Source organism: Papio anubis, chromosome 9 (assembly GCF_008728515.1).
Source record: "Papio anubis isolate 15944 chromosome 9, Panubis1.0, whole genome shotgun sequence".
Taxonomy (NCBI): domain Eukaryota; kingdom Metazoa; phylum Chordata; class Mammalia; order Primates; family Cercopithecidae; genus Papio; species Papio anubis.
Window position 1 is genome coordinate 94678759 of NC_044984.1, and position 26999 is coordinate 94705757.

The window sequence follows — 26999 nt, forward strand, 5'->3', positions numbered from 1 at the left end:
TTTTTTCTGTTGAGAAAACTTGCCCAAAGGCAGCTGGTCAGTTGAAGGGAAATTGACTCAAAGTCTCCTCTGATCTAATGCCAACGTCTGGAGTGCTGTATAAATACATTCTCTGTTGTTTTATTGTAGTGAATGCTGCCTTATTCACAAATGCTTGGGGGAATGTTGTGTTTTAATTGAGTTACAGTGCTAAATAATTCCTTTTTGTTGCCACTTTTCAGAGACTTACTCCTCTAATATCCTTAACTCATTTATATACATAAGGAACCCTCATTTTACAAGTTACGTTTGAGAAATTTATCAGATTGGATTTTTTGCGGTGAATCTCTATGAGATGATTGAGTTGCCAGGCTAACTTGTGTAAATAATAATGCTAATGTAGCGAAAATGCAGAACAGAAGAAAATAATTAGAAGAGAAAAAAATGAGAATAGAAAAATAATGTCTTGGATATTGATAGTTGAGTAGCAGTTAATTTGAGGCTTTCAAAGACATAGAAATTCTGAAAGAGTTCCTAAATCTTTCAAGGAATTTTGGAAGGCTAGCATTCTTTGCTAATTTTGCTTCCAGTTTATTTTGCATTATTACCGAGAACACACAGCAGTGATTTAACACATCACCTATCAGTAGAGTTTTTTTTTATTGATTTGTTAAGAGGAGGTAACTAGATGAGAACTGTTTTTCCTTGGGTATCTGAGAGATAGTGAAAGGAAGAAGCTGATAAGGAGGATGTGTGCTTTTAATAGTACAAAATAAGCTGTGAATGATTTCAAAGAGAGGTGGTGGGAGAGCAAGTCCCTGTACTAGTAGCCATTTACATTTACTGCACCTAACAAGATGGGGGATAGGAAGGTATGAGATAGAATATAGATTATTCATATCTAAAAGATACTGCAAATTTGTTTTTCTTACAAACAAGTGCTCCCTTACATACAACCTTTCTTTCAAAAAGCATTTCAAGATTTTGTAGTATACTTCAGGATTATCATTGTAAGTTACATTTTAAATTTTTAAACATTTTCTTTGAATTCTGTGTCCGTAAGAGTTTACTACACAGGAAACAACAGACTGTACACAGTTAATATGTATCTGTGATAGCAGAATTCAAAGGTAAGGTTTTTTTCCTGTGTTCTTTAGATGAGGACTCTAGGTTTTACACCTTTCAAAGTGTTTAGGTTTACTATCATAAGGAAACCAACACTTTGATATCAGAAAAGTATTACAATGATGCTAAAATTTTTATGGCGTAGTTATTTCTATTTGTAGATTGTGACATTCATATAATTTTATTACTTTTCTATATTTCTTGACTAAAATTACCCAATTCTTTTATTTAGGAAGTGGCAGTTTTTGTCTTTGATAAAAAACTGATTGACAAGTATCAAAAATTTGAAAAGGATCAAATCATTGATTCTCTAAAACGAGGAGTCCAACAGTTAACTCGGCTTCGACACCCTCGACTTCTTACTGTCCAGCATCCTTTAGAGGAATCCAGGTAAATTTTTATAAAAACTTACATAGTAGACTTCCTGAACAAATAGTTAAAAATAATTTTATATTTGAAATCTGTCCGTTTCAAGTATTGTCAGTGAAAAATTCTTATACTGTCAGTGTTGAGTTCTTATACATTTGTTTTCTCCCTAAAATTTATTTGCACTGTCTATGTATATGTCTCTCTTTGAAATATTAATACTTTCTTTACTTTTGCCATGATTCTGTACTTCAGTGCCTACCCTGTGCTCTTCATACAGTAGTCAAAGTAGAAGATGCAAGGGTATGGAATACAGTTCTTGCCTGAAAGTAGCTGTCCTTGCTAATTTGCTAGAATTTCTTGTCTCCTTTTCATTGGTACAGTATTTGGAAGCCAATTTTGTGTGTGTGCCAACTACTGTTTCAGACATTTAACCTCCTACTATGCCCAGCATGTCAGTCCATAGCTCTCAGTTACTTTACCATCTATTTTTCTCAAGGGTGCACTTGGGAAGTGTTACTGAGAATGACAAGAAAATGAAATTTATGTAATCTTAACTGGACCCTCATGCTTGTGGCACTTTTAATACTCCTTTAGATAACCTTTTCGACATTACTTATAACCCCAAATTTATGCCTTTCTTCCTTCTTCCTCAGCAGACTGTATTCCCCTCTCTTAATTCAGAAAATCTTAATCAGATTGTTTGGTATTTGTGTCCTGTGGCCCTGTTGGCCCTTAGGATTTTTAAGTATAGGGGAAAAATGGGAAGATGGAGGACAGAGCTGGCAGGGTTCCAGGCTGTGTGAAATGAAGGTCCCATCTCCCTTCAATTGTACAGTTTTGCTTTTATCTTTTATTATATTTTGAGTTTCTGCAACTTGGAATCTTCAGTAACCCACCCTTCAAAGGCACAAGATCTTTTTTTTAAACATAAAAGGAAAAATACAAATATTTACTATGTGAAAAACTATGCTAAATGCTTTACATTGTTTAATTTATCTAATTCTCACAATTAACACAGAACAGAGGATCAAAGAAACAATGGTTTTAAGTGCCAGAGCTAGGATTCATTTTGTCATTTTGATTCCTGAGTCCATGTTTTTATTTTTTACTGCACCCTGCTGTATCTACTCAAAAATATGCTCATGTGTCAGTTGATCGATCGAGACAGAGTCTCACTCTGTTGCCCAAGCTGGATTACAGTAGTGCCATCATAGCTCGCTGCAACCTCAAACTCCTGGGCTCAAGTGATCCTCCTGCCTCAGCCTCCCAAGTAGACTACTACGAGTGTGTGCTACCATGCCTAGCTAATTTTTTGATTTTTAATTTAAAACTTTTTTGTTTTGTAGAGATGGGGTCTTACTATATTACCCAGGCTTATCTTGAACTCTTGGCCTCAAGTGATCCTCCCTGGGATTACAGGTGTGAGTGACTGTGCCTGGCCTCTTTTTCTTTTTTAATTTTTGGGATGGGGTTTCGCTATCGTTGCCCAGGCTTGTCTTGAACTCCCGAGCTTAAGTGATCCTCCTGCCTCAGCCTCTTAAGTAGCTGGGACTACAGATGCATGCCACTGTACCTGGCTTGCTCATATGTCTCTTGCCATAAAAATATTTTTCATTGCCTTTCTTTTCATTGATAAACCCAGAACACTATAGTTTCTGTCTCTTTAATACTGTTGTGAATCCTGTATCCCAACATAGACTGTATCCCAGCGTAGAAATCTATGTAATCTTAACTGGACCCTCAAGCTTGTGGCACTTTTAACACTCCTTTAGATAACCTTTTCCACATTACTTATAACCCCAAATGTATGCCTTTCTTCCTTCTTCCTCAGCAGACTGTATTCCCCTCTCTTAATTCAGAAAATCTTAATCAGATCGTTTGGTATTTGTGTCCTGTGGCTCTGTTGGCCCTTAGGCATTTTAAGTATAGGGGAAAAATGGGAAGGTGGAGGACACAGAGCTTATCCCACACGTATCCTACACTTTCCTGACTCTGTATTTCTTGGTGCTATTTCCTCTGGAGTGTTTTCTATCAGTATCTCTAATGTCACCTATTAGAATCCTACCTATCCTTGTTATTTTATGTTGTATTTACATGCCTTATATCTTGTAATTACGTTTCAAGTCTCTTGAGGGGAGAAGGACTATGAGTTATACTTTTCTGTGTCCCTGCAGCTTTTTGTATAGCGATTTAATTATTATAGAATTAGGAATTTATTGGCAATCATGAAGAGAGACAATTCAAAGATTACTTTAAGATATCCTAATTGTTAGGTTGTAAAAATTGTAGTAGTATTGATAGAAATAGGGACACTTTAGGGAAGAAAAAGAAAACTTCCAGTTTTTAATGAATTAATGATACTGAGATGACACTGGAATTACCCAAAGGAAATACACTACAGAAAGAGTAATTCAGATGACAGTCCAGAGTCGGTGATGTATATGGGGATGAGTCACTTACAGGCAGTAATTAAAACCTAAAACAAAGTGAGTTTTTCAAGAGTATGAGTAAAAGGAGCAGAGTACTGAGGAAAGAACCTTGAAATGTAGGGAAAACGAGAGCCAAAGAAAAAATTAGGAGAAATATTGTCGTATGGCAGGAGAATTGGCAGCATGTCATGGAAGCAAAAGGAAGGGAAAAAACCCACTAACACTGGGGAACACAGAATAAAAAAGAAAATAAGAACAGAGAAGAATTCGTTACATTTGACCAGTGAGAGGTTGTTAGTCACATTCAGTAATTTTAGTAGAATGACAGTTTGGAAGCTAAAAAAGTAGATTCAAAGGGACTTAGCAGAGAAGACACTCTGTGAGTCTGTAAGACAGGTTTTTTTTTTTTTTTTTTTTTTTGACCTTACAGTTCAACAAAAACATGCTTTATGGTCCATTATGTTAATGAGCTAAGTGCTGGGAGTACAGAATAAGGCAGCTTCCTTGATGATGGCTGAGCAGGTAGCAGGACAATGTGACCCTTTCTCTCCTTCAACCTAAGCTCTGTTTTTATTTCTTATATATTAAGCTTCTGCATATGCTCTCATTTGAAAAACAGATTTAAGGCAGAAGAAAAGTTATTCAGGTACTGGAACAGATGAGACATCTGTTAAAGGACATAACTGCCATTTAACAGTTACTACGCAGGCCCAGAAGCTTGTTATATAGCCACGTTACTGAACTACTCTGTAGTTCTTCATTGCCAGAGCCTAAAGCCTAAGGCCTAAAATGTTAGGGCTTGAGTGGCAAATGCTTGGTAATTATAATACCTGTGGTAAGCTTATTGAGCTTACATGCTTTATGTATTTTACATGATTTTCTCATTTGATCTTTATATTAACCCTTTAAGGCGGATCTATTATCACCATTTTACAAATGGGTGAAGTGAGGCTCAGAACAATAGTGTCCATTGTTACCAAGATAGCACATAAGGATGCTGGGACTTAAAGTCAGGTATCTGTCCTCAAAGCCTGAGCTCTTGATCATTACTCTGTAAGGCCATTGAATGTTAATATCTAACATTTTCTGAGTTTATAAATATTCTTGTACATGAAAGACTAGTAATTTAAAAAATTTAATAACTGATACCTTTCAAAATGACATATAAAATAGATAAAAGCAAAACTGCTTTGTGAAGTGGGAACTGGGCTGCTGGAGCTAGCTATGCCTTGTCTCTCTTCCTGACTACTCCTATTCCAGGGTCATCTGTGGGAAATCCGGAAGTTCCTTTGAGCGTATTCTGAAAATTAACAGCTTTATAAATAAAGATAATACCATAGGTATAATGTAACGGTATTTTTAATTAGTTTATTGGTTTTCTGTAAAGAATATCAATCATTTGAACAAGACTGTTGACGTAGTGTTTTATTTTCTCACTTTTTAAGCTTTAAAAAATATCACAATTATCACAACACTTAGTTTAAAAGACCAAGTGATTTATCTAGTATAATTTGTATGCAGAGGCTCCTAACTTTGTTGGTTTAAGTGGATTATGTCTATGCTGAAATTACCAAATGTAAAATAGTCTACTTTCTTATTGATAGTTTAATAGAAGTACTAATATTTTATGTATATTTGATTTTGATAATGTGTAATAATATGATAGTAAAAAACTTTTTCTTTTTTAAAACAGGGATTGCTTGGCATTTTGTACAGAACCAGTTTTTGCCAGTTTAGCCAATGTTCTTGGTAACTGGGAAAATCTACCTTCCCCTATATCTCCAGACATTAAGGATTATAAACTTTATGATGTAGAAACCAAATATGGTTTGCTTCAGGTATGTGTTTTTATTTAACATGTAAAAAAGAGTTGTTTCCTTTAAAATTGGTTTTAGCATTTCAAACTTATTAGCCATGTAAAACTACTTTATGTAAACTTTTGGTTCTTGTTAGTAATTTAATCATTATTCCTATGTTCTGGAAATTTTTTCTGCAGTTTGTTGTTAGGCTTAAATGATATTTTAAACATATCAAACTGATAACATTGGTAACCTTTGGGGGGGTCACTTATTGGCTGGTGGATGGAGTCAATTCCTTTTGATTCTTTCGAATTTTAAACTGAACAAATTTTATAAAGCATTCAATTGAAATAAAAAAGTCTTTGATAAAAATAAAAATTTTATCTTTAAGGAATTTACTTAGTAGATATTAAGAGGTATTGTTAGCCTTTTCTTTCTTTTCTTTTTTTTTTTTTTGAGATGGAGTTTCATTCTTGTTGCCCAGGCTGGAGTGCAATGGCGTGATCTCAGCTCACTGCACCCTCTGCCTCCCAGGTTCAAGCGATTCTCCTGCCTCAGCCTCCTGAGTAGCTGGGATTACAGGCATGCGCCACCACGCATGGCTAATTTTTGTATTATTGGTAGAGACGGGGTTTTACCATGTTGGCCAGGCTGGTCTCGAACTCCTGACCTTGTGATCCACCCACCTTGGCCTCCCAAAGAGCTGGGATTACAGGCATGAGCCTCTGCGCCTGGCTAGCCTTTTCATATATGCTCATTTTTTCAGATTTCCTTTCCCTGCTTACCAAAGTAATATCTTCAAAGCTAACTTTGGCAGCTTATGCCTGTCGTCCCAGCACTCTGGGAAGCTGAGGAGGGAGGATCACTTGAGCTCAGGAGTTTGAGACAACCCTGGGCAAGACAACATAGCAAGATCTTGTTTCTACAAAAAAATTTTTAAATATTAGCTGGGCATGGTGGCGTGCACCTGTAGTCCCAGCTACTCAGGAGGCTGAGGCGGGAGGATCGCTTGAGCTTGGGAGGTTGAGGATGCAGTGAGCTATGATAGTCCTACTGCACTCCAGCCTGGGTGACAGAGTGAGAACTTATCTTAAAAAAAAATAAAATAAAATAATATCTTCAGTGCCATAGAATAAATTTATATAGTAGATTCTAAGTTCCTTTTGGGCAGACATTATTTTTATTACGTTTGAACAGCTTTATTAAGATATAATTGGCATACAGTAAACTACACATATTCAAAATATATGGTTTTCTAAGTTCGACATATACTTACCTGTGAAACCATCACCACAATCAAGATATTGCATCTATTCGTAACTCCCAAGAGCTTCCTCATACCCGTTGTAATCCCTCCTTCCTGTTCCTTGCAGTTTTTCTGTGCCTTATCTCAGAAAGTTACTGACCTGCTTTCTATCACTATGGATAGATTTGCATTTTCTAGAATTTTATAAGTGGAATCATATGGTACCTGTTCTTTTTCGGTCTGGCTTCTTTTTTTGTTTTTTGAGATGGAGTCTCACTCTCTTGCCCAGGCTGGAGTGCAGTAGCGCGATCTTGGCTCACTGCAGCCTCCACCTCCTGGGTTCACGCCATTCTCCTGCCTCAGTCACCTGAGTAGCTGGGACTACAGGTGCCTGCCACCACGCCTGGCTAATCTTTTGTATTGTTGGTAGAGATGGGGTTTCACTGTGTTAACCAGGATGGTCTCAATCAATCTCCTGATCTCATGATCCGCCTGCCTCGGCCTCCCAAAGTGCTGGGATTACAGGCGTGAGCCACCGTGCCCGTGCTGGTCTGGCTTCTTTTAACCAGCATAATATTTGAGATTCATGTGTTGTGTGTATCAATAGTTGACTTTTTTTTTTTTAATGCTGAGTTGTTAATTTTATGAATATACCACAGTTAGTCATTTGCCTGTTAATAATATTTAGGTTGTTTCTAGTTTTTGACTACTGTGCATAAAGCTGCTATGAACATTCATGTACAAGTTTTCGTATGAACATACACATTCATTTCTCTTGATTAACCGAGTACTTGAGAGAGAAATGGCTAGATCGAATGGTATGTGTATGATTCACTTTTTAAGAAAATGATACTGTTTTCCATAGTGGTGGTGCCATTTTACAAAATCTGTCAGCAGCATATAAGAATTCCATTTTTTTTCACATCTTTGCCAAAATCTGCTATGTTTGGTCTCTTTGGTATCAGTCATTCTAACAGGTGTGCAGTAGTATCTCATAGTGCTTTTAATTTGTATTTCTCTGATCAATAATGATAGCGAGCATCTTTTCATATGCTTCTTTGCCATCTGGATGTCTTTTTAGGTGAAATGCCTCTTCAGATATTTTGCCCATTTTTTTGAGTGGGTTGTTTTCTTATTATTGACTTATGTGTGGACGCAGTACATAATTTACATAATTTACAAAGGTTTTCTCCCAGTTTGTGGCTTATCTTGTTATTCTCTTCACTGTATTTTTTAAATAATTGTGGCAAAATACCATCTTAACTTTTTAAAAATTATTTTTAACTTTTGTGGGTACATAGTAGGTATATATACTTATACATGAGATACTTTGATACAGGCATGCAATGTGTAATTGCATCATGGGAAATGGGCATCCATCTCCTCAAGCATTTATCCTTTGTATTACAATCCATTATACTCTTTTAGCTATTTTTAAATGTACAATTAAATTATTATTGACTTTAGTCACCCTGTTGTGCTAGCAAATTCTAGGTCTTATTCATTTTTTCTAACTATTGTTTTTGTACCCATTAACCATCCCTACTTTCCCCCACCTCCTGCAATTGCCCTTCCTAGCCTCTGGTAACCATCTTTCTACTCTCTATCTCCATGAGTTCAATTGTTTTGATTTTTAGCTCCCACAAATAAGGGAGAACATTGGAAGTTTGTCTTTTTGTTCCTGAGTTATTTTGCTTAACATAAAGACCCCCGGTTCCCTCTGTGTTTTGTTGCAAGTGACAGGATCTCATCCTTTTTTTATGACCGAATAGTACTCCATTGTGTATATGTACCATATTTTCTGTATCTGTTCATCTGTTGATGGACACTTAGTTTGCCTCTAAATCTTGATTATTGTGAAATATCAGCAAAGTGCAGATATCTCTTTGCTATACTGATTTCCTTTCTATTTTTGAGTATGTACCTAGGAGTGGGATTGCTGGATTGTATGGTAGCTCAAATTTTGGTTTTTTGAGGAACCTCCAAATTGTTCTTCATAGTTCTTGTACTAATTTACATCCCCCTGCAACAGTGTACGAGGGTTCTATTTTCTCCACATCCTCTCCAGCATTTGTTATTGCCTGTCTTTTGTATGAAGGCATTTTAACTAGAGTGAGATGATATCTCATTGTAGTTTTCATTTTTGTTTCTTTGATGATTATTGATGTTGGGTACCTTTTCTTATGCCTGTTTGCTATTTGTATGTCTTCTTTTGAGAAATGTCTATTCAAATCTTTTGTCCATTTTTGATCAGATTATTAGTTTTTTTTTTTTTTTTTTTTTTTTTTTGATTGAGTTTTTTGAGTTCCTTATATATTCTGGTTGTTAATCCCTTGTCAGATGGGTAGTTTGCAAACATTTTCTCTCACTCCGTGGATTGTCTCTTCACTTTATTGTTTATTTCATTTGATGTACACAAGCTTTTTAACTTGATGTGATCCCATTTGTCCGTTTTTACTTCGGTTACCTGTGCTCGTAGGGCATTATTCAAGAGTTCTTTGAGAACAGTGTGTATTCTGTAGCCATTGGTTGAAATGTTCTGTAACTGTCTATTAGGTCCATTTAGTCTATGGTACAGATTAAGTCTGATGTTTCTTTGTTGATTTTCTGTCTGGAAGATTTGTCCAGAATTGCTGTCAAGAGCCTAGACCTGGATTTGGGCACCTCAAGAACCCACTTGGTGCTCTTCCCTGCTGTGGCCAAGCTGGTACCTAAGGTGCAAGACAAAGTTCCCTTTGCTTTTCCTCTGGTTTCTCAAATAAAAGGAGTCTTTCACCATAGCCACCACAGCTGGGAATGTGCTGGGTCACCGCCCTGAAACCAGCACAGCCCAAGACCCATGGCGTACTACGTGGGTATCACTATTGGTTATTCAGGGCCTGATGGCTCTTTAGTTAGCAGATGATGAATCCCGCCAGGACTGGGTCCTTCCCTTCAAGGCAGTGGGTCCCCTTTAGCCTAGGTGTGTCTAGAAATGTCATCCATGAGCTGGGATCTAGATTGGGCCCTTAAGACTGCCTGGTGCTGTATTCTACTGTGGCTGAGCAGTTACCTAAATGCAAGACAAAGTCCCTTTTACACTTCACTCTCCTCTCTTCAGACAGAAGGAAGGAGACCCTTTTGTTGCTGCCAACTGCATTGCCTGGGGTTGGGGGAGGGATGGTGCAAGCACCCCCTTATCTGTCCTAGCTGTTGTCTCCCTAGATCTCCCTAGGACACTTGCCATCCTAGTCAGTTTACTCTAAGCCTAGCTCAGGACTAAGAGTTGCATAGAAATTGCAGTCCTTTACCATTTGGTATGTTTTTGCAGTGGCTGGTACTGGTTTTTCCTTTCCATATTTAGTGCTTCCTTCAGGAGCTCTTGTAAGGCAGGCCTTGTGGTGACAAAATCTCGCATCATTTGCTCATCTGTGAAGGATTTTATTTCTCCTTCACTTATGAAGGTTAGTTTGGCTGGACATGAAATTCTGGGTTGAAAATTCTTTTCTTTAAGAGTATTGACTATTAGCCCCCACTCTCTTCTGGCTTATAGGGTTTCTGCAGAGAGATCTGCTGTTAATCTGATGGGCTTCTCTTTATGGGTAACCCGACCTTTCTCTCTGACTGCCTTTAACATTTTGTCCTTCATTTCAACCTTGATGAATCTGATGATTATGTGTCTTGAGGTTGCTCTTCTCGAGGAGTATCTTTGTGGTGTTCTCTGTATTTTCTGAATTTGAATGTTGGCCTGTCTTGCTAGGTCGGGGAAGTTCTCCTGGATAATATCCTGAAGAGGATTTTCCAACTTGGTTCCATTCTCCCCTTCACTTTCAGGTACACCAGTCAAACGGAGTTTTGGTCTTTTCACATAGTCGCATATTTCTTGGAGGCTTTGTTCATTCCTTTTCATTCTTTTTTCTCTAATCTTGTTTTGATACTTTATTTCATTAAGTTGATCTTCAGTCTCTGACATTCTTTCTTCTGCTTGATTGATTCGGCTATTAATAATTGTGTATGCTTCACAAAGTTCTCATGCTGTGTTTTTCAGCTCCATCAGGTCATTTATGTTATTCTCTAAACTGGTTATTCTAGTTAGCAATTCCTCTTTTTTCAAGGTTCTTAGCCTCCTTGCATTGGGTTAGAACATGCTTCTTCAGCTCAGAGGAGTTTGTTATAACCCACCTTCTGAAGCCTACTTCTGTTAATTCATCAAACTAATTCTCTGTCCAGTTTTGTTCCCTTGCTGGTGAGGAGTTGTGATCCTTTGGAGGAGAAGAAGCGTTCTGGTTTTTGGAATTTTCAGCCTTTTTGTGCTGTTTTTTCCTCATCTTCGTGGATTTGTGTACCTTTGGTCTTTGATTTTGGTGACCTTCAAATGGGATTTTTGTGTAGACGTCCTTTTTGTTGATTTTGATGCTTTCTGTCGATTCCTTTCTGTTCGTTAATTTTCCTTCTAACAGTCAGGCCCCTCTGCTGCATGTCTGTTAGAGTTTGCTGGAGGTCCACTCCAGACCCTGTTTGCCCTGTTTGCGGAGGCTGTAGAACAGCCAAAGATTGCTGCTTATTCCATCCTCTGGAAGCTTCATCCCAGAGAGGCACCCACCAGATGCCAGCCGGAGCTGTCCTGTATGAGGTGTCTGTCTACTCCTGCTGGGAGGTGTCTCCCAGTCAGGAGGTCAGGGACACACTTGATGAGGCAGTCTGTCCCTTAGCAGAGCTTGAGCGCTGTGCTGGGAGATCCGCTGCTCTCTTCAGAGCCAGTAGGCAGAAATGTTTAAGTCTTCTGAAGTTGTGCCACAGCTGCCTGTCCCTCCAATGCTCTGTCTCAGGGAAATGGGAGTTTTATCTATAAGCCCCTGACTGGGGCTGCTGCCTTTCTTTCAGAGGTGCCCTGCCCAGAGAGGAGGAATCTAGAGAGGCAGACTGGTTATAGTGGCTTTGCAGCTACAGTGGGCTCTGCCCAGTGCGAACTTCTAGGTGACTTCGTTTACACTGTGAGGGAAAAACCGCCTACTCAAGCTTCAGTAATGGCAGACACCTCTCCCCCACCAAGCTCGAGTGTCCCAGGTCGATTTCAGACTGCTGTGCTGGCAGCAAGAATTTCAAGCCATTGGATCTTAGCTGGCTGGGCTCCTTGGGCGTGGAATCTGCTGATGAAGACCACTTGACTCCCTGACTTCAGCCTCCTTTCCAGGGGAGTGAACAGTTCTGTCTCGCTGGAGTTCCAGGCACCACTGGGGTTTGAAAAACAAACTCCTGCAGCCAGCTTGGTGTCTGCCCAAACGGCACTCAGTTTTGTGCTTCAAACCCAGGGCCCTGGTGGTTTAGGCACCCAAGGGAATCTCCTCATCTGTAGGTTGCGAAGACCATGGGAAAATCGTAGTATCTGGGCCAGAATGCACCATCCCTCATGGGACACACAGTCCTTCACGGCTTCCCCTGGCTACAGGAGGGAGTTTCCCAACCCCTTGAGCTTCCCAGGTGAGGCCAAGCAGACTCTGTTTCAGCTTACCCTCTGTGGTCTGCACCCACTGTCTACGGGCAAAATAACCAGCTAGCATCATAATGACAGGATCAAGTTCACATATAGCAATATTAACCTTAAATGTAAGCGGGCTAAACGCCCCAATTACACAGACTGGCAAATTGGATAGAGAGTCAAGACCCATCAGTGTGCTGTATTCAGGAGACTCATCTCACATGCAAAGACACACATAGGCTCAAAATAAAAGGATGGAGGAATATTTACGAAGCAAATGGAAAAAAAAAAAAGTAGGGGTTGCAGTCCTAGTCTCTGATATAACAGCCTTTAACCAACAAAGATCAAAAAAGACAAAGAAGGGCACTACATAATGGTACAGGGATCAATGCAACAAGAGGAGCTAACTATCCTAAATATATATGCACCCAATACAGGAGCACCCAGATTTGTAAAGCAAGTTCTTAGAGACCTACAAAAAGACTTAGACTCCCACACAATAACAGTGGGAGACTTTACACCCCACTGTCAATATTAGACAGATCAATGAGACAGAAAATTAACAAAGATATTCAGGACTTGGAACTCACCTCTGGACCAGGTGACCCAAATAGACATCTACAGAACTCTCCCCCCAAATCAACAGAACATACATTCTTCTCAGCACCACATCGCACTTATTCTAAAATTGACCATATAATTGGAAGTAAAACACTCCTCAGCAAATGCAAAAGAACAGAAATCATAACAAACAGTCTCTCAGACCATAGTGCAATCAAATTAGAACTCAGGATTAAGAAACTCACTTAAAACCACACAACTATGTGGAAACTTAAGAACCTGCTCCTGAATGACTACTGGGTAAATAATGAAATTAAGGCAGAAATCAATAAGGTATTTGAAACCAATGAGAACAAAGACACAACATACCAGAATCTCTGGGACACAGCTAAAGCAGTGTGTCGAGGGAAATTTATAGCACTAAATGTCCACAGGAGAAAGCAGGAAAGATCTAAAATCAACACCCTAACGTCACAATTAAAAGAAAAGCAAGAGCAAACAAATTCGAAAGCTAGCAGAAGACAAGAAATAACTAAGATTAGAGCAGAACTAAAGGAGATAGAGACATGACAAACCCTTAAAAAAATCAGGGAATCCAGGAGCTGGGTTTTTAAAAAGATTAACAAAATACATAGACTGCTAGCCAGACTAATAAAGAAGAAAGGAGAGAAGAATCAGATAGATGCAATAAAAAATGATAAAGGGGATATTACCACCGATCCCACAGAAATACAAACTACTATCAGAGGATACTATAAGCCCCTCTATGCAAATAAACTAGAAAGTGTAGAAGAAATGGATAAATTCCTGGACACATACACCCTCCCAAGACTAAACCAGGAAGAAGTCGAGTCCTTGAATAGACCAATAACAAATTCTGAAATTGATACAGTAATTAACAGCCTGCCAACCAAAAAAAGCCCAGGACCAGACGGGTTCACAGCCAAATTCTACTAGAGGTATAAGGAGCTGGTACCATTCCTTCTGAAGCTATTTCAAACAATAGAAAAAGAGGGACTCCTCCCTAACTCATTTTATGAGGCCACCATCATCCTGATACCAAAACCTGGCAGATATGCAACAAAAAAAGAAAATTTCAGGCCAATATCCCTGATGAACATCGATGCAAAAATCCTCAATAAATACTGGCAAACCGAATCCAGCAGCACATCAAAAAGCGTATCCACCACGATCAAGTTGTCTTCATACCTGGGATGCAAGGCTGGTTCAATATTGCAAATCATTAAACATAATCCATCACATAAACAGAACCAATGACAAAAACTATATGGTTATGTCAATAGATGCAGAAAAGGCCTTTGATAAAATTCAACAGCCCTTCATGCTAAAAACTCAATAAACTAGGTATTGACGGAACGTATCTCAAAATAACAAGAGCCATTTATGACAAACTCACAGCCAGTATCATACTGAATGGGTAAAAGCTGGAAGCATTCCCTTTGAAACCCGGCACAAATGCCCTCTCTCAGCACTCCTATTCAACATTGTATTGGAAGTTCTGGCCAGGGCAATCAGGCAAGAGAATGAAATAAAGGGTATTCAGATACGAAGAGAGGAAGTCAAATTGTTTCTGTTTGCAGATGACATGATTGTGTATTTAGAAAACCCCATCGTCTCAGGATACGAAATCAATAAAAAATAACAAGCATTGCTATGCAACAATAACGGACAAACAGAGAGCCAAAGAAGTGAACTCCCATTCACAATTGATACAAAGAGAATGAAATACCTAGGAATACAACTTACAAGGAATGTGAAGGACCTCTTCAAGGAGAGCTACAAACCACTGCTGAAGGAAATAAGAGAGGACACAAACAAATGGAAAAACATTCCATGCTCATGGATAGGAAGAATTAATATCGTGAAAATGGCCATACTGCCTAAAGTAATTTATAGATTGAATGCTGTCCCCATCAAACTAGCATTGACTTTCTTCACAGAATTAGAAAAAAGTACTTTAAATTTCGTATGGAACCAAAAAAAGCCTATATAACCAAGGCAAACCTAAGCAAAAAAGAACAAAGCTGGAAGCATCGTGCTACCTGACTTCAACCTATACTATAAGGCTGCAGTAACCAAAACAGCATGGTACTGGTACCAAAACAGATATATAGACCAAAGAAACAGAACAGAGGCCTCAGAAACAATGCCACACATCTACAACCATCTGATCTTTGACGGACCTGACGAAAACAAGCAATGGGGAAAGGATTTCCTATTTAATGAATGATGTTGGGAAAACTGGCTAGCCATATGCAGAAAACCGAAACTGGACCCTTATACAAAAACTAACTCAAGGTGGATTAAAGACTTAAACATAAGACCTAAAACCATAAAAACCCTAGAAGAAAAGCTAGGCAATACCATTCAGGACTTAGGCATGGGCAAAGACTTCATGACTAAAACACCAAAAGCAATGGCAACAAAAGCCAAAATTGACAAACAGAATCTAATTAAACTAAAGAGCTTCTGCACAGCAAAAGAAACTATCATCAGAGTGAACAGGCAACCTACAGAATGGGAGAAAAATTTTGCAATCTATCCATCTGACAAAGGGCTGATATCCAGAATCTGTAAGGAACTTAAACAAATTTATAAGAAAAAACAACCCCATCAAAAAGTGGGCGAAGGATATGAACAGACACTTCTGAAAAGGACATTTATGTAGCCAACAAACATGAAAAAAAGCTCATCATCACTGGTCATTAGAGAAATGCAAATCAAAACCAGTAAGATACCATCTCATGCCAGTTAGAATGGCGATCATTAAAAAGTCAGGAAACAACAGATGCTGGAGAGGATGTGGAGAAATAGGAATGCTTTTACACTGCTGGTGGGAGTGTAAATTAGTTCAACCATTGTTGAAGACAGTATGGCGATTCTTCAAGGATCTAGAACCAAAAATACCATTTGACCCAGCAATCCCATTACTGGGTGTATACCCAAAGGATTATAAATGATTCTACTATAAAGACACATGCACACATATGTTTATTGCAGCACTATTCACAATAGGAAAGACTTGGAACCAGTCCAAATGCCCATCAGTGATAGACTGGATAAAGAAAATGTGGCACATATACACCATGGAATACTATGCAGCCATGATAAAGGATGAGTTCACGTCCTTTGCAGGGACATGGATGAAGCTGGAAACCATCATTCTCAGCAAACTAACACAGAAACAGAAAACCAAACACCACATGTTCTCACTCGTAAGTGGGAGTTGAACAAAGAGAACACATGGACACAGGGAAGGGAGCATCACACACCGGGGCCTGTCGAGGTAGGAAGCTAGGGAAGGGATAGCATTAGGAGAAATACCTAATGTAGGTGACGGGTTGATGGGTGCAGCAAACCACTATGGCACATGTATACCTGTGTATAAAAACTGCATGTTCTGCACATGGATCACAGAACTTAAAGTGTAATAATTAAACAAAAAGAAAAGAAATTGCAGTCCTTGTGTAGTCCTAGACTGCCTTTCAAGTTTATCTAGGTCCCCAGAACACTTTGGTTCATGGTAGAGAGGCCTGTCAAGAAACTCAAGTTCTGACCTCTGTGATGGGTGATTCCCATCTGACTAGGTCTGGTTCAAGTGCTCCCTTAGAGCATGTATGCTAGTTGAGCCCAGCCTGGCTTTGCTTTCTGCTGTTACAGGGTAGCACTGATATCAGTATAAAGTCTCCTAGTCACTACACTCTCCTCCAAGTGCACAGATTATGTCTCCATGCTGTACAGCCCCCATAAGGGACTGGGGAGAGATGGTGTTGGCAATTGAGGACTGACTGTGTAACCAGCCATGAAAGAGTACTTCTTCAGTGCCTCTTTCAGTGATACAAAGTTAAAACCAGGTACTGTGAGTGTTCACCTGATGTTTGGTTATTTTGATTTTTTATTTTATTTATTTATTTTTTGGTGCATAGCTAGTTTTTAAAATTTGGTGTTCCTGTGCAGGGAGGATATATGGTATAGGATTCTATTTAGCCATCTTATTCTTCCTTCTTCCATCTTAACCATTTTTAAGTGTACATTTGAGTCCATTCATTAAGTACATTCACATTGTCATGGAACCATCACCACCATACATCTCCACAGTTGTTTTCATCTTAGAAATCTGAAACTGTGCCCCTGAAACAATAGCTCCTTATTCCTCCAACTGCCCCTCCCTTCTTTCCCCTGGCAACCACAATTATAGTTTCTGTCTCTATGAATTTGACTACTCTAGGTACTTCATGTAAGTGAAATCATACTACCGTATCATACTACTGTTTGTCATTTTGTGACTGGCCTGTGTTAGCATAATGTTCTCAAAGTTCATCCATGTTGTAGCATTTATTAGAATTTCCTTCCTTTTAAAGGCTAAATAATATTCCATTGTATGTATATGCATAGCAAATCTAGTGTCCATTGATAAATGATAGTTGCTTATACATGTTATAAGCAGCTTATGTGCCCAGTCATCTATCAATGGACACTTGAATTGCTTCTACATTTTGGCTATTGTGAATAATGCTGCTATGAAAATGGGTATACAAACATCTGTGTAAGACCCTGCTTTCAATTCTTTGGAGTATCTACCCAGAAATGGAATTGCTGGATCATACACTGATTCTATTTTTAGTTTGGGGGGGGGACAATTACACTGTTTTACATAGCACCTATATTCCCACCAACGGTGCATAAAGATTCTAATTTCTCCTTATCCTCACCAGCAGTTATTATTTTTTTCTCCGTATTTTAATTATCCCGTGGTATGTAAAGATGTGGATTTTTTTTTTCTTTTTTGGAGATGGAGTCTCGCTCTGTTGCCCAGGCTGGAGTTCAGTGGCGTGATCTCAGCTCACTACAACCGCCACCTCCCAGGTTCAAGTGATTCTTCTGCTTCAGCCTACCGAGTAGTTGGGTCTAGAGGCATGCGCCACCACACCTGGCTAATTTTTGTATTTTTGGTAGAGATGGGGTTTCACCATGTTGGCTAGGCTGGTCTCGAACTCCGACCTCCTGTGATCCACCTGCCTCGACCTCCCAAAGGGTTGGAATTACAGGCGTGAGCCACTGTGCCCAGCCTGAATTTTCTCTTTTTTTAAATAGTAGCCATCCTCATGGGTGTGAGGTGAGAGCTCATTGTGGTTTTGATTTGCATTTCCCTAATGATTAGTGACTTTGAGCATCTTTTCATGTGTTTATTGGCCTTTTGTGTTTTCTTTGGAATGTATGTTCAAGTTCTGGAAATCAGTGTTCATTGGTTTGCCAAAAGCTACTCCTTGGAAACAGAAATCTAACTTTTAGTTTTGGTTGACACATTTGGTGGTGATGTCAGGGACAAATATAAAAATTACCACATATTAATCCAATGTGAGAATAAGTGAACTTCAGTTGAATATTTGAAAACTGAGTACAATACTATTCAGGAAAACTGAATTTCAATCTGAAGTGTAAGTATATAAAAATCTTAATATTCATCATCTGCAGCTCAAAAATCAAAGATTCCCTCACTTTTCAAACTCAGGAACTGAATAAATTTGGACATCAAAGGATTCTTTATCTTTTCTTCTGCTTACATGCATGTAAGAAGGAACTTAATAGGTGTACTCTGGTTTTATAACTAGATTTTTCTCACTAATGCTCAGATTGTCCTGGCAATTGACTACATCTATGTATACTTTGGTATTTATGATGAAATTTGATTTTTAGCTGAATGCAAAACTTTTATTGTGAGGAGTAGCAGTAATTATGATTTTTATGAGACATTTTACTGTAATTGAAAGGAGTTTTATTTAGTGTAAAATGTGTTTTTTCCTTTTACAGGTTTCTGAAGGATTGTCATTCTTGCATAGCAGTGTGAAGATGGTACATGGAAATATTACTCCTGAAAATATAATTTTGAATAAAAGTGGAGCCTGGAAAATAATGGGTTTTGATTTTTGTGTATCATCAACTAATCCTTCTGAACAAGAGGTAATGAAAGTTTTAGTCTTCTAATTTTTGAGGCCAGGGAAATTTTGATTGTATCTGGAATGGACTGGAAATAGGCTATGTGGTACAGTGGTATGTTTAGATGTACAGCTTTATAGAAAATTTCTGGCGTTCATTGCACTTAAGGGTATTCTTCGGCACATTACTACCACAGTAGTTAATGTTACTTGAGAAAAGGATGCAAGAGTTAAATAAATTTAGGAACTATTTGGTTAAATAGGGTTTTTTTTCCCCCCCTCAGAATGTCAAATGCAATAACACATGTGACTCTGTAGCAGTGTTTCCCGTTTATTGGGTCATGGAATATTCTTTATATTCTTTAGGGAGCATAATCATAGCAATAGCAATAGCTAACATTCTTATTGAAGCACTTTTCCACACACTTTTTCTGTACTTATTTAATCCTTACAACTCAATGGGGGGGGTATAGGAATAATACAGATAAGTTAAGTAGTCTCAGAGAATAAAAGAACCTGCCTAAATTTAGGTAGAAGTAAGTGATAGAGCCAGAATTTGAACACAGCCATTCCGCTTCCAAAGCACCTTTTCTTAATGATTATTAAGAATCATTAATGCCTATTCATACTTAGAGAAACACTGCATTAAATCAGTTCTGCTTTGTGTTGATTGGGTCTGCATGGCATAGAAGATCCTTGGTGATACGGCACCTTATGATCCTTGGTGATAGGTTTTTATTATATGTAGTTGTTAGAGGGCCTGTGATTTGACCTAAGATTTGTAAGTTGAGCAGCCATTTTTAAGGTAATTAGAACTAACTAGTATTGGTTGAATATATAGCATGAGTGGGTCAGACACTATGCTAGGTCAAACTTCTACACATTTGTTTAATCCTTACTACAGTCTTTTGAACTTTAACTAAATCACATAGCTAATTAGTGAAAGAACAAATTTCGAACAACGGTCTGTATCTGAGCTCATACAACTTTTGAAGCCTGTGTATCATAAAACATGAGCCAGACCTTCACATGTTCATATTACATATTACATATTACAGTGATAATTTGTCTTCTGGAAGAGACTCCAGTAATCTCAGTTGTAACTGTTCTTATTTCTCAGTTTGTTGCATAAACTTTTTTACATTTGGGGATTTGGGAATTTTGGGATTGAAGATGTGATGGCATTTTTACTTGTATGACCGAGTAGAAATTTAAAGATAGATTGCTACTGCTTGATAGTTGTTTGGTTGAATTTGAAGTAACCCATGTAATTCCTTTTCTTCCTACAGCCTAAATTTCCTTGTAAAGAATGGGACCCAAATTTACCTTCATTGTGTCTTCCAAATCCTGAATATTTGGCTCCTGAATACATACTTTCTGTGAGCTGTGAAACAGCCAGTGATATGTATTCTTTAGGAACTGTTATGTATGCTGTATTTAATAAAGGGAAACCTATATTTGAAGTCAACAAGCAAGATATTTACAAGAGTTTCAGTAGGCAGTTGGATCAGGTATTTGCCTATAAATAATTTGCTTGCATTAAAAAATTTATTAAATGTGTCTTTGATTTTTTTCCAAAATGTGTTCAGGAAATTCTCTAAATGACATGAGTATCTCATTTTAAGTTTGTGTAAGATCAGTTTAATAATTTAATATATTTTTATTTTAACAAATTTGTAAGTAACGCAGACTAGGCCAGGTGCGCTGGTTCACGCCTGTAATCCCAGCACTTGGGGACACCCAAGGTGGGTGGATCACTTGAGTCCGGGAGTTCGAGACCAGCCGTAACATGGCTAAACACCTTCTCTACCAAAAAAAAAAAAAAATACAAAAAATTAGCCGGGCTTGGTGGCACATGCCTGTAGTCCCAGCTACTTGGAAGGCCGAGGTGGGAGGATCAGTTGAGCCTGGGAGTTTGAGGCTGCAGTGAGCTGTGATTGTGCCATTGTATGCCAGCCTGGGGTGACATAGTGAGACCCTGTCTCAAAAAATTTCTTGTTTCAAATAAATAAAGAGGACTAGTTGAAGTTTGTTACTAGAACTTTAATCATGGCATTTGAGTAAACATAAATACTGGAACATTTTACTATAGGAATAGAAACAATTTTGGGTATTAAAGATAAGGATTTTGTTTTACAACAATAGAATTAACAATTTGTTTAAAATGTAGTCAGTATATTTGTAGTAAAATATTGAGTAAATTTTTAAATGTTTTCTTAAATGTATATATCATTTAAAATATTTTATACTCATTTAATGTTATCACTCTTGAATAGTTGAGTCGTTTAGGATGTAGTTCACTTACAAATATACCTGAGGAAGTTCGTGAACATGTAAAGCTACTGTTAAATGTAACTCCAACTGTAAGACCAGATGCAGATCAAATGACAAAGGTGAGTACATGTGGATTTCTGCCTAAGACGGAGGGACAAAAAATGAGTTGAAGTAGATTAAGTTTTTGGATTTTCTTTAATTTTTTTTTTTTGCCCCAGAGATCCCTGTTCTGCGATTAAGTTCTTCTAAAGCAACAGTCAGATACAGCCCCAAGTAACCTCTGTATCCTTGAATGTATTAAATATTCAAGTTTGCTTAATCTTACACAGCTAAGTATGTACATAATTGCTCTGATAGAAAATTAAGATTTCAAATAAGCAGAGTGCTAACAGTCACAATTAAGTAAACAGATATTCTAGACTCCTGGACAATTCATATTCCTTTATTTCACTCATATAACCGTGGAATTTTTTTTTTTTTTTTAAGACGGAGTTTCACTCTGTCATCCAGGCTGGAGTATAGTGGCACGATCTTGGCTCACTGCAACTTCCACCTCCCAGGTTCAAGCGATTCTCATGCCTCAGCCTCCCAAGTAGTTGGGATTACAGGCACCCACAACCACACCTGGCTAATTTTTGTATTTTTTGTAGAGACGGAGTTTCACCATGTTGGCCAGGCTGGTCTCAAACTCCTGACCTCAGGTGATCCACCGCCTCGGCCTCCCAAAGTGCTGGGATTATAGGCGTGAGCCACCGTGCCCAGGCCAACCATGGATTTTAACTAATAACTGGTATTTTTAGGCCTTCAAGTTATTTTATTTAATCTTTCAATATTTTAGACTTACGTAAAAAAGTTTTTACCCAGCCATTTTGCAGGTACAGATTCCAAAGATTTGAATTTTAAAAATAATTTATTTTCTTATTCAGAGTTTTATAATTAGAATATCTAAGGTGATCCTCAGCATTTTGCTAAATGTTTCTGAATATTTTTTTAACCATATTGTGACAGTTTCAGATGAGAGAAGTACTTTCAACTTAACATTTATCAAAATACTTTATTTCCTTTTTTTTTTTTAGATTCCCTTCTTTGATGATGTTGGTGCAGTAACACTGCAATATTTTGATACCTTATTCCAAAGAGATAATCTTCAGAAATCACAGTTTTTCAAAGGACTGCCAAAGGTTCTACCAAAACTGCCCAAGGTTTGTTGTTGATAGTTTCTTATTAATAACCAGGATTTTAGAAGTTTAATGTCTATTTTGACTTACTACCATAACTCTTCCAAGGAAATAGTGTAACTGCCTGAGGTACATAAATGACTATAAAACACTGCCGACTGAAGCCAAAAGTTCAATGGACCTTTTTTTGCATGGTCCAAAAATAAATAGAATAAAAAATTAAGAAGGATACTAACTAGGCAGAGACAGCAGTTGGATATTAAAGGTCAGAAGAAGAGTCCACAAGCTATCATGTGGAGTTCACTGTCTCACCAGCAATTAAAGGGGTACCTCTGTTGATGTAAGCCTTTCCAATTCCTTTACTCCTTTTCTGACTTATTGAATGATGAGTGTAATACAGTTTTTAAAATGTTGGTGAATGCTGAAGAGGAATACTGGTTGGAATACTAATAATTCCTGGTTGTAAAAACATTTCCAGTGTTTAATCTATCAGATATTCGTTGGTTACCTACTGTTTGTCTGACCCTTTACTTAGATGCTATGGAGAGTAAAGAGGAGGCATAAAATATTGTCCCTGCTTTCACGCCCTTATAGTAAGTGTAGCTAGGGTTAACATGTGAAACAGTTAACAGTACATGATAGAGTTTATGTTGTGTGGTATGAATCATAAGTAATGAAGGAATTAAGAGGGAGACAAACATAGCCGTGAAGACTAATTAGGGAAGGTTTCCAACAGGTAGGGTGACTGTGTGTCCCCTTTTACTCATGACCTTTCCAGTTTATGCTATTTATCCTTGCATAATTAGCAATAACATCCCATTGTACTCTCAAAATATACCAGTTTCCATCATAAATTGTACAGTCACCTTACCTAAAGAAATTAGAGGTTTCAGACTGTAGTGTTAATTAATACTAAAAACCTGAAATAAATTTTATTTTTTTATAAAAAAACATTTTTGCCTTTCAGCGTGTCATTGTGCAGAGAATTTTGCCTTGTTTGACTTCAGAATTTGTAAACCCTGACATGGTACCTTTTGTTTTGCCCAATGTTCTACTGATTGCTGAGGAATGCACCAAAGAAGAATATGTCAAATTAATTCTACCTGAACTTGGCCCTGTGTTTAAGCAGCAGGAGCCAATCCAGGTATGTTATAGATATTTTTGTGTATTTTATCTACTGTTACTTATGATGGTGACTATCACTGAAAACAAAAGGAATGAATATATGACTTAAAAAAAACTGAGGTAAGTGTACGAGACTTTCTTTTCCATTAGTACATGTTCAAGGCAAACTATTTTTCAAATTATGATTGAGCTTTGCAGTTAAACGTCTATAGCTCCCCATAAGTTACCATCTCAGAAAATAAACTGCAATGAAATTTTGCATGTGTTACACTGTTCTTTGTGTACTATATATATACTTTGTAGAAAGTTACAGGTTTAGGAAAATAAATACTTGTTTTTCTCTTGCACTTTGAAGTATTAGAAGTATTTTTGATTATTTTGTTATTTAAGTCTTTAATATGTAGGTGCTTTTTGCCAGTTGTTTCTCTCCATTTTATTGCTAATAACTACTTCCAGTAGAATAGGAAAATGCTTATAGCACCATGGAAATAATGTGTGTGTGTATTGTAAGTGAAAAAAGTAATCAGTCTCTCATGTACATGATGTATATTTGCTACATTCAAGGTAATGTTGGATTTAAGAGCAGTAGGGTCACATACCTGGGTTGAACTGTGGCTGCTTTATCTCCTTACTTGAAGTATGACTTGCGTCATTACCATCTTAAAGCTTCTATTTCCTCATTTCTGCAATGAAAAGGGTTGTTGAGATTAAATGAAATTTTCTGGCACATAGCAGATATTGTTACATGTTTGTACCACTGTATAATAATAGCTTATTAGTTATATATCAACTATCTGATTTAATGGTTTTATGATTCTTTGTAGTCCTTCCCTTAAAAGGAGGGGAACAGAAGCAAGTATATGGTGGTAAGGCGAGAGTTTCTGTGGATTAGGGAAAGAACAAGTGAGGGAGTGGTGGCCTTTGAAGCAGGATTCCCCCAAATGGTCAAGGTGTCATGAGGGAATGTTGGTGGAGCCACTGTTCCCTAAGCTATGCATCAGTCCAGATAGTACCCTAAGGAACCTATAATCTGAATTCTTATTTGTCTCCATTCTTTTTTCTCTTAGTTGTCCAGTTAAAAATACCTTTTGGGCCAGGTGCAGTGGCTCACGCCTGTAATCCCAGTTCTTTGGCATGCCAAAGCAGGCAGATTGCTTGAGCTCAGGAGTTCAAGACCAGTCTGGGCAACATGGTGAAACCCTGTCTCTACAAACAAATACAGAAATAAGCCGGGTGCCTGCCTGTGGTCCCAGCTACTTAGGAGGCTGAGGTGGGAGGATCACCTGAGCCCTGAGAGGTCAAGGCTGTGGTAAGCTATGGTCGCGCCACTGCACTCCAGCCTGGGTGACAGAGTGAGTGAGACCCTGTCTCAAAAAATAAAAAAAAATTTTTTTCTTCTGAATATTCTTCCCTGAGTCTTGGCAGAACTAACTTCTGCATAAATAGAAGGGGCAGTATGTTCCTTATAATTTTGGTATGTGGAAGAATGACCAGGGACAACTTAAAAACATTTTTTTCTAAAATTTTTTTGTAAGAGATAGGGTCTTGCTATGTTGCCTTGGCTGGACTCAACTTCTGGGCTCAATCAATTCCCCTGTCTCAGCCTCCCAAATAGCTGGGACTGCAGGTATGTGCCACTGCACCTGGTGTCTGGAATTTTTTCTTACACTCCTTCTCAGTTCTATACTTTCTCTTTTTCTCTTGAGCTTCGTAGAAGCCAAGTGATGGAATTTACTTCTTTGGGATATCTCACTTTACTGGCTTTTTTCACCCTATAGCTTTCCAGATAGTTGGTACATGTGGGCAAGTGATAGATTACTGTAGACATGTGAGAGGAGATTAGTCTTTATTTAATTAACATTTAAACTCAGAGCAGATGTTAAATATTGTGCCTCCAGAAATGTAAGAGACTTGATTTGTATGTTTTTGTCTTCCACGCCTTCAGGCTAGCAACATGGTGAGTGTCAAAATATATGAGTTATTCTTTTGAAGAAGCTTTACATTTGGCATATATTGAATCTCTTAAAGATTCCAGGTTTTAATACATTGTTTCCGTTTTCTAAACAGATTTTGTTAATTTTCCTACAAAAAATGGATTTGCTACTAACCAAAACCCCTCCTGATGAGATAAAGAACAGTGTTCTACCCATGGTTTACAGAGCACTAGAAGCTCCTTCCATTCAGATCCAGGTACAGTATTTGATTTGTTTTTCTTAATGATGATTTTGATTCTGAAAGCAGAAGAAGAGGTATAAAGTACATTTTGGAGTTAAATCATACAATATGTAACTCAATAGTAAATATATTTATCTTTTGAATCACATTATAGATACACTGTAACTAAAATATATTTACTCCTAACTCATTTAAAGAATCAGTGTATTGTAAGTGAAAAAAGTAATCAGTCTGTGTACAATACCTGTATTATGAGGTCGATTTGTTGCTTTATATATCAGAAATGTACTATTATGGAAGAAGATTTGATATATTGTAGTTTGTATTATTGTATACCTTCTTCTTTCTGCTTCTTTGTAAACTGATAATTATGAACAAAAATTCCAAAGATACATTTGCCTTTTTCTTTTCTTTCTTTTTTTTTTTTTTTTTTTTTTTTTTTTTTTTTTTTTTTTTTGAGACAGAGCCTTGCTCTGTCACCCAGGCTGGAGTGCAGTGGCACAATCTCGGCTCACTGCATCCTCCGCCTTGTGGGTCCAAGCGATTGTCCTGCCTCAGCCTCCCTAGTAGCTGGAACTACAGGCACCTGTCACCACACCCGGCTAATTTTTGTATTTTTAGTAGAGACAGGGTTTCGCCATTTTGGCCAGGCTGGTCTCGAACTCCTGACCTCAGGCAATCCTCCTGCCTCAGCCTCCCAAAGTACTGGGATTATAAGCCTGAGCCACCATGCGTGGCCACATGTGCCTTTTGCTCATGAAAACATTGAGTAGGTATTTTCCCATACTCACAATTTTCCTTCATGCTTGGTAACTTAGTTTTCTGTGTAGAGATGCTGTTTCTTCTGCAGTGAAGTTAATTTGTACAGCAGGTAGATGGAAAAGCAAACAGTAATTTGGTGTGACCATTCTTAATGCATGTATAGTCATACTTTTGTTCCGCAAAGGCAATCTTAAAACACCATATACTTTACCAAACTGTTAGTTTTGCAGTCTTTGTGATTAAAATTTTGGTTCTATGAATTCTTTGTCTGAAAGAAATTCCAGATCACTACTAAAAGTGTAATTTAGTTTTTTCACTTTGAAAATACATACTTATGTTAAGAACATCTCACTGCACGATGGTTTCGTAGTAAAAGCTTATAGTCTCTGCCGGTATAGACATTTTAATAAAATAGGATTTTTTTAAAGTTATTTACTCTAAAGCTTTTTATTCTTAATATGAACCTAATACTACATATTTAAGGTCACTTTTTGGACTTAATTCAGTCTTTGTCTGCTAAGTTATTTCGTTTGTTCAAGGCTGTGAGGTTGATGTTAACATT

General features: G+C 37.8%; 1 protein-coding gene across 3 annotated transcripts in view; it reads left to right on the top strand.

Moving 5' to 3' along the window:
- The window catches only part of SCYL2 (SCY1 like pseudokinase 2), a 73351-nt gene that overhangs the window by 24055 nt on the left and 22297 nt on the right, over positions 1 to 26999 (top strand). For 2 of the 3 annotated variants that reach the window (XM_021922813.2, XM_021922814.2), the window contains exons 3-11: positions 1337 to 1494; positions 5596 to 5740; positions 18799 to 18948; positions 20213 to 20434; positions 21200 to 21316; positions 22274 to 22399; positions 23343 to 23519; positions 25446 to 25457; positions 25568 to 25690. In XM_021922813.2, the coding sequence (XP_021778505.1) occupies positions 1337 to 1494; positions 5596 to 5740; positions 18799 to 18948; positions 20213 to 20434; positions 21200 to 21316; positions 22274 to 22399; positions 23343 to 23519; positions 25446 to 25457; positions 25568 to 25690 (1230 nt within the window). The remainder of the gene's footprint in view (positions 1 to 1336; positions 1495 to 5595; positions 5741 to 18798; positions 18949 to 20212; positions 20435 to 21199; positions 21317 to 22273; positions 22400 to 23342; positions 23520 to 25445; positions 25458 to 25567; positions 25691 to 26999) is intronic. The other variant, XM_017946138.3, reaches the window with a different exon arrangement.